The sequence below is a fragment of the Opisthorchis viverrini genome, assembly GCF_000715545.1.
Source record: "Opisthorchis viverrini unplaced genomic scaffold opera_v5_111, whole genome shotgun sequence".
NCBI classification, from domain to species: Eukaryota; Metazoa; Platyhelminthes; class Trematoda; order Opisthorchiida; family Opisthorchiidae; genus Opisthorchis; species Opisthorchis viverrini.
The window spans coordinates 306846-319163 of NW_008751765.1; the positions used below are offsets into that span (position 1 = coordinate 306846).

At 45.5% G+C, this 12318-nt stretch overlaps 1 protein-coding gene across 1 annotated transcript in view; it reads left to right on the forward strand.

The window, feature by feature from the left end:
* Window positions 1-4035: 4035 nt before the first annotated feature.
* T265_05650 (hypothetical protein) overlaps window positions 4036-12318 on the forward strand; it is a gene marked incomplete at both ends in the record, with an annotated part of 16335 nt that continues 8052 nt past the window's right edge. Inside the window, 2 exons of the mRNA XM_009170715.1 lie at window positions 4036-4068; window positions 6154-6200. Of these exons, the coding sequence (XP_009168979.1) occupies window positions 6165-6200 (36 nt within the window). The remainder of the gene's footprint in view (window positions 4069-6153; window positions 6201-12318) is intronic.

Here is a 12318-nt window from a genome sequence, read left to right on the forward strand (position 1 = left end):
GATTAACCAGTTCCTGTCAGTCTTCAATATATCATCTGCTGCCCCACGTCCGTCTGATCCTATTGACTGGTGGCTACGACCTGCGTATAATCTAATAGTCGCAATCGTCCTGTGAGATCCTTAGCCGTCCGGATCTTACACTTTGGTTTGGCCAAGCGCATCAGGCTATCAAGCGGCTATCCAGACTCGGGTTCACGGTGGTAAGAAGGCATCAGGAACTGCTGTGATCGATTGGACTGACGCTAGATGACGGAGCAGTGCGACTTGTTTCGGCGTCATACCATGGAATAAATTGTTCGTCTATCTATTTGTCGATTCAAATGAGAGAGTGGCTGTTTAGTGCACCTGACTGTGGCTTACTAAACAAGATTATTATGACAGGTAGGTACGCGGTTAGGAGAGGAAGTGAAGTCAACATCTGATTTGTCAATCTTGAAAGATGAATAGCTTTGCCCCAAGGCCCGAGCTTTCTAGAATAATCCTGTTCAATAGTTTCTCAGTAGTAAACTCAGTTATCCGTGCACTTCTGTTTTCTTTTCAGTTAACGAGAATAGCTTCAAGGGTGACTACACCCGGTCTGATTTTCGGCTGTGAGTACATGGGTGAAAATCTAGGAATTCAGTACTTCTCATTCAAGACTAACAAGAAGGTTTTACAACAAGACGGTGGTTTATCGGACGAGGCAGTTGTGTGGTTGGTCACCGAACAACTCAACAAGAAACAAGAACATTGCAATATAGTTCTGGGTATGTCATATTCCGTAAAGAAGGTTTCGCATGAACAAACCGTTTCCAACAACTAAACGTAAGGTTTTGGCTCGTGTAGAATTTATTGATTGGACATAAACAGTGTTCCTCGATTGCATCCTGTAAGTGCTGAACACCCCTGACAAGTAGTGCATGGATGTTTTATCTTCATCGGAAATCATGTGCAGTGCCCATCTCACGAAACTCCTGATAGTTTTGAACCCGAGATTTCCCGGGCAGTTACGAGCTGCCATGTCCTAGGTGTCAGTTAGTCAAAATACTGACTACCCTATCATGGCCGAAAGATTAGATATTCAAACCACTCGCCGAAAGGTCACGGGTTCGAATCTACCTCCTGGAGTTTCTTGAGGTGCGCACTGTTGATAAATCCCTATAATGATAAAATCGTCGTGCGGTGCTTCCTGATTTTTCAGAATAGATTGGCTTCATCCACAAGAAGACATCTCTCCATCAGCACGTTTGTTTGCTTAGGTTATGCGATTCATCCGCGTAAACTGCCTAAACAGAGATAAGGTAGAAGATTTCCCCTCAGTAATCAACAGTCAACCACAAAATTAACAAACGTACGACAACATAAAAATCAGCCTTCTTAGAAGACCGATATATGTGAGGATGGGCACTGAATGCGGCACTTCTGAGCACCTACGTAGAAAGCAGTGAATCGGTTAGATACATGCTCCTCTATTCTCTCGATTGTAGGTCAGAACTCCGTTGGGCGGTCAGCTCAAACCGCAGTAACTGAAAAGGGTCAGTGAAGTAGGGTATCCGTTTCCGGGTTGGTCTGTCATACCAAACGAAACCGATGGGCACCCGTGTAGAGTGTATGAAGCAAAATACGGTTTGTGCTGACCCACCCGCTTGAAGCTCCGATATTCCGAGGAAACAAAGTGTAAGGCGACCATGTGGTGGCATTTCGAAAACCACCGGCATGCGAAATGGTTACCCGGAATCTTTGAATCTGTTCAGCCCTGTAGTGCATTCAGTTGGTCATCTAATGGTCCACACCTCTCGGGGTATACATCCTCGACGCACATACGGCTAACCGATGCCAGCTATCATTCAAGCGGTTCTGCACAACGACGGTCACAGAGGGTTGCCTCTATCATCCTCAAAAAGCTCTGGCATATCCAGGGCATTGAGGTAAGGGTTTGCGGACCTAGTTGAGACTAGCGTATCAGTTGAGCCCGATGTTGTCCGCTCAAGATAGTCTGGGGTCGGACCCAGAATACCTGGCGTGGTCATGATACGATTTAATTCCGTCCACACGATATTGATTATTGAAAGCAACTTCTAGCACCATCGCAAGCCTGGCGCCTCGGATTGTTCAATATTCTTCTACATTTTTGCATCTTTCGGTCTGTACAATGCCAATGCTATCACTGTACGCTACCACCAACGTCTCACCGACGGATCACTGCGTGTCAGCTGGTGGACGACTAATCCTGCGCCACAAACACGACCGCTGTAGATTCAACCTGCTCGGTTCCGATAAAACTTTTTCACCTTACACGCTCTGTGGCTCGAAGTTTGAGATCGTTGAAATGACGAATCCCAAGTAGTATTATTCCCCTCCATGGTATCCTCTTTTAGACTTCCGACCAAAAGTATCACGAAGTCGTAGCTTTTATCTGCCAGGGCTCCGTTGACCACCGAGAAGATTATTCGAAACCTTGTTTCCGTCCATTTGACAAATGTCCCCACCATAGATAGATGTATGCGATCTCCATGTCCGGCACTTGTTCAGTCCAGTGAACACCAGTCAAAAGATGATCTGATCACACTGCATAGGTTGCGCTGACTTGGCCACATGCTCCGTATGCCAGTCAACCGACTTTCTCGAAGGGTTCTTTTCGCACAACCACGTGAGGGGTGGAAGAGAGCCAGAGGCGTTCAAACAATGACTTGGCAGCGAAGTGTGAAAGCTACTACCAGCAAACTCACCTGCTCTGGTCATTGCCACCTTCCTGGATGGGGACCCCGAGACGGTCCACATCACTGGTTAGAGACATTGTCAGATATGGCCTTGCTCTTGCATCCAAGCTACTGCCGTCAATGCATAGCTCCCTTCCCAATACCCCCACTTGACAGCCCACTGACAGTGCTGCATTTATGTACCAATTTATCATCTCCCAATTTATCATCATCAGCTGCAATGCGCAGCTACCTACCGCCCACCCCCGAATCATTGGTGAACCAAACTGCGGCAATTACAACCACTTTACAACAAGTACTTGGTTATTACAGCTGACAGTGATGAATGACGATGATGAAAGCTGCTTAACTTCTCTGGGTAGTCCGGTAGGTGTTTGGTGTTTTAAAGGAGTACAACATGACGGGAAGTACCTTTGTCTTGTGGGTGTGCTGATTTGTATCCATTAGTAACCCATGTTTCCCAAGTTTGACAGAAGCGGAGAATATATGTACTTGTACATATAATGTTGGGGCACTCTAGTATTCCATTAACCGCCACCGACTTTCGGTCACCCATTGCATCGGAAGCTCTCATCGAGAGCCCCTCTGTCTGTTGTCCTTAGTAGCTTTCCGGTACACTTGAAACAGTGAAGTGGACCTAATCACACGTCAGATCACCTGGTCGCCTGGTGACAGTAGCCCAGTCACCTTATTTACTTCAAACAGCAGACTGGGTAGACGGAAGCCTTCAGCTTTCTCTTATCCCAAGCTCCGCACTGCCTTACCCAATAGTCCTGGTTTTATAGCTCCTTGAATTAGGTAGGTTACTGACCGCTTCGTGTTCACTACACAGACCCCTCCCCTGACGTTTATACCTTATGCTTCGACTTGCCAACAGAAGTCTCTGTGCGAAACCCAAGTAACCATCTACCGTCATTTTCAGACTTGCTGATTTACTGTCGCCTACAATGATAAGGACTCCCACCCCTATTTAATAAACCATGTGTTTACGTAGGTCGCAGGTTTACGAGCAACCCCTGTATGCCTTTTCATGACATGTGGTTGCTAAGTTGTGTAAAACGGATAGGTTATAATCGACAGTTCAATCCAAATTCTAAAAAAATGAATAGTTTGTCTGTCTCTGCCCCTCTCAGTTTGCTCAGAGGCTCCCAAATTTCTTATTCTGTACGCTTTTTCAATGGATCCATACCAAACGAATTAAACCTAATTTAAGCCACTGTACAGCTTCTAATCCCTGTAGTCACATAGATTTCTAAGAGTTCGTTTAACACAATAGTATCTAACACTTATTCCAACACGAGCCCTGTATCCTGACTGCTTCCAGTGGAGTGGACAAAATTCTTGGATGTCACAACGATTGGAGTGCAAAGTAAGTCAGATTATTTAAAGATTTGACGCCAAAACAACCCATGTTTTTTGTTCTTGATCCTAATTCGCCTTGCTAGTGTTCGTATTCGCAAGACTCATTTATCAGGTATTCTAGATACCTGAGTAGATCGCCCAATAAGGCAAGTAATAACAGCTGATGTTAAGTGATTCCTTGGGGAGATTGAATGGACAGTGCTTACTTTAAAACCGCTAATTTGCGCTTAGTGGCATGATTAAGTTAATGTGATTTGTTCCACTACTTCCTTTTTTCACCACAGCGTGTCAGTTCTCCCTGGTAAAACATGGCTTTATCAAAAGGTGTCGTTCAGGGAAAACTTGGTAGTGCGGCGCTCGCCTCACGCGTAGTTAGACAACAGCACACGGGGTCTATTTCATTGGTTGGGTGGGCTGACCAATCAGACAGCTTGTTTCAGTAAATCAGCTGACTCCCTGATTGGGCCAACCTCAGTGATTTCAAGTCTTAGCATCGTGGAGGATCGCTGAAAACTCTTTGACAGCCCAGGACCAGTTTCGCCCCCCTTGGGGCTCATCAGATAGGCACAGTCCCCGAATTTCCGCCAGCCTCATGTTCTTCTTGAACCCAAATTGGACTGATTTCGACAAATGCACTCATTTGCATATCAATTTGGCTTTCACGAGAGGCTCAACTTAATCTCTCGTTTATGATCTTTTTATGCAAGCGAATGTGCTGTATTAGTCTGCCTCATGTTGCAGCTGGTACGATATTCGTGATATCGTGGCCATCATAAACCTGAGACTGAGCTAGGTTCCAGGTGAGTCTCCCATCAAAACCATACTGGCTAATTTCATGCAATTGGGGTTCAAGTAGAATATAAAGTTGACGAAAACTCGGGGACTTTGTCTGCCTGATGAGCACCAAGGTTGGCGAAACTGGTTGTGGGCTGTTGAGAAGTTTTCAGCAACCTTATGCGTTGTGTATTACGGCTACACAAGTCTTACCGTGTTTGGTCAGCTGGAAGCCGCTTGAAACCGGTTGAGAAGTCCATATTTTAGGAGAGGTTTTGGAAACAATAAATCCATCAGTTCATCCCCAAACTCGCCAAAACTGGAGAATTGTCCTGGCCAGGGTCATGAATCAAAACACCATAGTGGAAAGCAGATCAAAGCGTAGTGAAGTCATGCAATTGGTGCCTTGGAAGTTAAAAAGACGCATCTAGTAGGAGGCTTCCTGTTTCACATGAAAACATGTTCCGTGCGCAGAGTGAACCTGTGATGAACTGAACGGGATTCGAGAAATAAGGAGTTGTGTTTCGGGCTTCAGTGTAACCCAGGTAATACACTGAAAACTGTCAGATAGAGGGGCTAGACTCTGAAAATATACCTCAGTTTCAACACTGCACCAAAGAGCAGACACTCCAAAGTAGCGAAAAACTCTCCTAGGGATGGTCTTCATACTGAGTAAGTCAGGCTAGACAAAGAATGTCCTAGAATTACTCTAGGAAGACAGCTTTCCGATAAAGGTTTTCAAAGTACCGTATATCTAGGCAGATGAAATGCTGAAACCTTGTTCGGCAACTTCATCAGTCGTGCTTGAGCCACCGACAGCGTCAGTCAAGCAATGCAATCTACCCAAAAGGCTTTGATTGTCTGTATACTTCTAGAACTAAAGTCAGTCGGAAAGACAATCCACCCGATTAACATTCTGAGGGTTAACGGGACCGCTTTACCGATGACAAAAACCTCATGACCCAGATTCGTGTCGAGTACTATTCAGTGGGGTTTCCCATCAATTTCGCGTTTGTGCCTTGAATTCTTTCCAGATCGCAACAAAACTTGTCGTGATGATCACACGGCCATCCTTCCTACTAATTAAAGCTGGGGGACCTATGGTGCACGACTGAGTAAGGCTACTTTTCGTGTTAGGGCAGTCCTAAACGAATGATGAGCCTATGAAAATTGGAGTGTCCTGCTTAGGATTTGGACAATGATGCTGGGTTGGTGTACTTGGCTCACTGCTGAACGCATCCATTAGGTACAGAGTCAGAACACGTAGCCCACTGGGTGTCCTGTGCTGAATGTCAATTTTTTCCGCGTTTTTTCACAGGTACTCAGATAATGGAACCCGAGAAAATGGAGCCATCATGTGACAAAGTAAGTCAAAAGAAGATGGCCAAGACATCACCTCGTAAAGATGACTCTCAAAGATATTTTCCCAAGGCTTTCCCTCGAAACTTTTTTGAGTTACATGGCCCTGAATGATGCCTTGGTCATTTGAAATCCTACGACTTTCCAAAGTAGCCATTAATTTGGTTTCTGAGACAAAATATTGCACCTTTAGACATTTAGCGCATTGGTATTTCTCGTGGATTTTGGGTCTGTTTGATGTCAGGGCATTATTGCGGTCCGTTGGGGACGCTCAAGTCACGCACCTAAAGACAGTTGTCAAAAAATGAAGGGCAATCTCCACTGGGTTAGGTTGATGAGTTATGCGATTCCCCTGCCAAGTCGCGTCAAAAACAGTGGTCGCAAATTTTGAATATGTGCTCCACAGTTTAATCTATTCCACGGGTTGGAAACCAAGCGCACAGAGTCTCTCTTTCGACCGAAATCGCTTTCTGATGTACGAGAGTTGCATCCATTTAACTGCAATATGTGCCTAGTTCGTCGAACAATAATTTCTTCCTCAATAGTTGGGAGAGAATTCATTTCAAGATGGGCAACATTTGCCTTGAATTCGCTTGTTTGAACTGGACACACTTCGTTTCCCCGCCACTTTCTACTTATCATTGGCCGTCAGTCTGCTGTTCCCCCGCCACTTTCTAGTTATCATTGGCCGTCAGTCTGCTGAGCTAATTCTAAGCAGGAGTTCCGTTTGTTATCCTCGCAGCTCTTCCAGTCTTGAGTGAGTGTGGGATATCGTCGAAAAATGTCTGACTACCTCGAAACATGGTGTTGTAAATTTAGAGTGTGATTTCTGACGGCCGTCATTTACCGACAAAGTTGTTTCATCCTACCGATTAATTTGAGTGTCCCCTCAGCGAGGCAGTGAGTTTATTAGAGACACATTTACCTCATTTACATGAAGTTGCATAAAATGCGCCCATTTTGGGGTTTCTATGGCTTTACTCCTGCTCTGGCTTGATCAAAATCTAACTGATCCTTTCATGTAAGCAACGTTTGGTCAACGATAAAATTGCAACGTAATTGCATCTTTTTTCCAACTGTGGATGGTTTTTCCAAGGCTGTCATTGGCTTGACATGTCACAAGATTCGGTGGTTAGTTGGGAAGCTGTGTGATGCTGGCACCACAAAGGTGTGGTACTCCGAACGGTACCCATTGGCTACTAGTGTAACAGGGCATACTACTGATGATGCATGCAAGTAGTGTATGGTCTGCTGTTCAAGCAGACATCTCATAACATCTGAACGCTGGCACAAAAATTATAGAATCCTTTTGCAGTTATTCTTCAGTATTGTTTATTATTCAAACAATGTCCAGGAAAACTTCAACAGGATACTTACAAATGTTCACTTTTCAACAGCTTTTTGCAGATGAGAGATATTTACCTTCATGTCAAATTGTTTGCAAACGATTAGTATGTGTTCACCAACGAGCGACGTATGTAGGGGCATCCGTCCTTTCACCGGACCTCATGGGGACGTGACGCCGGAAATACCAAATAGGTTTAAAGCCCCCCCCCCCGGCCTTTCCTTGTGTGATGGTGATCCATCAGGTTCGACAGCATTTTTTTGCCTTCATACGCAGACTGGTCTTCGGTTTTTATCGCGTTGCTCTTCTACCCATCGTGTGGTAGGCTTGCGCGAACAAACAGTCAGTACCAACGGCTAAATTTGGTTGGGATCGGAAATCTAAGGCTGACCAATAGGTGTCTTACTTGTGTGGACAGCGGTTGAGTCAAAACTGGAAATTTGGTGTGAATCGCAAGATGCTGAGGTTAACAGATTGTTTATGAACCTACTAAAAGTTCAGCACAACTTATGTTGCGTTAACTCACATTCGACAAACCGAAATAGCAGAATGGTCAAAGATACAGCTTTTGGGAAAGGCCCATCAGTCAACGCTGGATCACATGTACCAGCTAACATGTTGTTGGGTGTCAACGTCTGTAGCATCGACGATCACTCCCTCAAATCTTCACGGATGCTCAAATCTGAGATCCTTCAGTCGGTAGATGACCACTTCTCCTCACTGCCAACAAACTACAAGTAATCGAGTCAGAAGGAAAAGGTGTGAACTGTGTGAGCGTTTCTCTGCGAAGCTGACTCTCAAGGAAGCAGTCATTGAACAATGAGGTGATGTGAATTGCCAATGCATTGGTTCCAAACTCGCTGGATGTCTCTCGTTCAGATGTAGCACCCTTTCGGTGCCTAGCTGTCATAACAGTTGAAGGTTGCCCAAGCCCAGAAAGGAGAAGTCAAGATGTAGAGGTCAGGTTCGAACCATGGACCTTCCGGTCAGTAAATTCGCGTTCTAACCACTGAGCCATCTCGTCCATCTCACTGCGTGTGGAATATAGACATGACATCTCTTGAAGGCCTGTTTCACAACGATTGATTTTTCCGGTTGAGTAACGCTCTGAGACCGTATGAGTGTTCTATCCATTCCCAGTACGATCAGTGCCATTGCTCATGAAATCAATTATGGCGCTGACTTTAAACTGGCTTCAAGTTTTAACGGCGGAGTTTATCGGCCATGCATCACTAAAGCCTTGGCAAGGTGAATCAGCCTCACTCACATTTCCCTTCGACTAAGAAAGTAGAGACTGGTGGTCCGGGTGTTTCCTTCCCCACAAGGGACTCTGAATATTTGAACTAACGGAAACAATAACACTTTTTTCCAAAATTTCAGTTTGATGTCAAATGCCGGCACGACCGAAGATATGCACTACTGATGAGCTTTAATAAGAACGAAAATCGATTCCAGTGAATCCCTTCTTTCTTTATTGTTGTGCGGTAACGTAACGGGAATTCAAGAACTTCGCCCACCAGAAGTGCCCATGGGGAACAACATGGATAGAGAGCTACTGAAGGTCTTTAGTCAGTCTTTAAGATGCTGCTGTATTGACACTTGTGGCCAGCATTTCAAGATTGTCGGCCGAGCTGAAGGCTGCGTGTGAAAATTCGAACCCTGGGTGCCCAATCGAAACACTACGGCAATATCCACTAAGTTACCTGAGGAGTAAAAATTCCCAACGCGGAAGCTTAATCTAGTTACCATTCGGATCTCTGAAGTGTGATGAAAAAACGAATCCTTCCCGTCCTGACGGGACTGATTAGCTGAATGTTCCAATTTCATTCTGGACACAAATCCAAAGACCATTGGGATCAAGTGTGTGTGGAAAAGTCTCTGGCGTACCTGTGAACAAACGCTGCACACGAACGCTGGAGTGAAGCAGCGGGCGACTGAAAGATATTTTCACGTGCTTTCCACCTAACAAAAGTCTGCGACGCGTCAACTCAAGCCTTTCCGAGCATGAGAGCCGCCTGGCCACATGCGGGCAAGGTAGAATGGTCAAGATCTCCAGAGGCTTATTCCTTCCATGAGGGAAAGACTTGAGGTAGTGTTAGTGCACTGTTGATGAGATCCATAATACAGATCAGGTGTATGCACTAATAAAATTTTTTACTATGGTTGAAAGTCGTGGGTTGCAACACGTGTGAAAATAAATGCAATGCGAAATGGGAGGAAGTTGAAAAAGGATTTTATCGTCGATGAGTGCCTTGGTGAATGTACGGACGGTGGGAACGTGTTTTCTCCGCAGTGTGGCTGCTATACGTGTTCCGTAATTGTCCGTGGAGTTTGTGGAGAGTGGTTGACTTCCTGCTCATTGCGCGCGCGAGTCTGTGTTTGCCGACTGGTTCGGTTTCCCTATATGTCGGTCCGTTTGCGCGTACGTGGGCGCGTGAGCGCATGAGTAGTTGCTACACTGACTAGGCGATACAATCGATGTCCGATGCGTCAGCCTAATAGGACTTGGTTTTTGAGTATGAAAAAGACAAGTCACGTGATCCAGTGAGCGACTTTGAGATGAACAGTCAAGTATGTGGGTGATAGGGTAGCTACAATAGCACAACAGCCGTGGCAACAAACACATCGGAGCCGATGCAATAACAGTTTTTGGTCCCCTAACTGGCTGCTTTAGTCGGTAACAGGTAACACAACACAGAAATGCCCTACAACAGCCGACTGGAGCGAACCTGCCAGCAGGTTGCGTGGTAAGCCGTCAGCCTAACGGCAGTTTATGCATCGATCCGAATGGTGCGCGCAGAATCGTGAACTTGTGAAACAACGAACCTTTGTTGACTAGCCTAGTAACCATCCAAGCCAGATGTCTCTTCTCATAGCGACAAAGCATGGTCTTCGAATGTGTCGTTTTTATGACTCTGATCCTCAGATGTCTACTAGCGTCTGTGTGATCAGACAACCTGTCACGTGTGTGCGTAAACCTGTTGCCAGTCCCATCAGGATCCTCATTGGTGATCCCTGGTTTGGTTCGCACGTTGACTGCTAAATGAAGCGCTTTGTTCTTGGGACCCAGCAAGTGACGATTCACCGACGTCGGAGAACAACAAACCAGTCTTGACTATATCCAAATTGACTCGATTGTTCAGCCTCAAACGTTAAAAAATCCTTCCTTTAAGACATAGATGGATAAATGAATCTGTGGAAAAATAGCAAGCGATTTACCCGGTGCACGAGAGGCGAATCCATGTCAACTATCCATATTAGGGGAACCAGTACTGAACTGGTTTCTATAGAGCTGTATACGGTCAACACCCATGATTGCTAAATCTTTCTTGAGCCTGGGCTGGACCCCCATTATCTCAGGTGGAATACAAAGTCTTAAGTGGTGTGAATAGGTTTGGGAAAGTTCCATGGAGGTTTTGTTCTGCGTTGAAAGACCGAGAATCACTGTACATCTGTTGGCAAACCGCTGTCCATTGCTTCTCGTTGTTCAGCATAGAAAAAGATTTTCACCAAAAATTCCTGAGATATTCGCACTACTTGCCTACCATAAGTAGCTCAGATGAAGAATAGATTTAAACGATGAGTGAATCGTCCGTCTGAGAAGTCGTCGCTCGAGGAGTCAGTCAACACGTGCGGCTACATAATTTGGATTCCATGATTGAGGACTGAGCGGCGCTATATCTAGTCTAAGCGATAGCTGATTAAATTGCTGATCATCCGCTAGTGGCCAGACGGTTAAGGGTTTAAACCACCTGCCGGTAGGTCGTGCATTTGAAGCTCCCTACTGGAGTCTCATGAGTTGATGATTCTCAGTGAGGATGAAACAGCTGTGCGGCGCTTCTCAGATTTTCAGTTAAATCTCCATGAAGGACAAATTGCCAGTTTCTATCAATAACTTTTGTGTGTACTCGTCCACGGGGGCGTGTCCAGCCTCGTAAGTAAGAAACCGCGGATCTGGCCCGAACGCCGTCGCGCTGTATGTGGCCGAAACCAATCAGCTAACTCACAAAACCCGAACCTCTCTCACCACTTTGAGGTCGCTCATCCATCGACAACATTCTGTGAGAATCTGGCTAACAATACCTCAGGAAATCGCCATCTAATTACTCACCCACGACCTTTGCGCTCAAAATAAACTCGTGTGCACTTTTAACTTGTTTTGGATCAGAATTCCCCTAAAGTTCAAATATGCTCCTGACCGCGACCCCACTCTTTTGATTGACTTAACTTTTGACCCTTAACCCGCCCTGCAATTTTTTTCTTATTTTCCAAACGACTTGTGATTTATCAGCCGTCTAGTCGGTTATGTTCACCACACTGCGTCTTCCAAGATATTCCTCGGGATGAGAGGCTTGACGAATTTTTCACGATTTATTCATAGCTTGCCTACACAAACCGACTAGTATGAACCAACCATGGCTGTGCGAACGTGTTGAACAGTTAGAGTATTCGCCACAAACGAAACGCAACATTCCATGTGACCTTCACGAGCGTTGATCCCACCTCGTGGTAATACAAACGATATTAAATAATCTAAATAATTCTGCCTCGCGGTTTGGTATGCGCTTCACACCTGCAAAGTGTAAAGTGCTACTGCAAGACTGAGTGGACTGGAACCCTAGCCTCGTGCGTGCGGATGAACCTGGGTAGTTGTATCAGTCCGGATGGTCCCGTGAAAGAGGATATTTCCTTCAGGATTAGGAAGGCCAGAGCGGTCTTTGTGAACCTGTCACATATGGCTTAGGTGTGACATCGGCTTATCCTTTAAGGGTCGAGTTT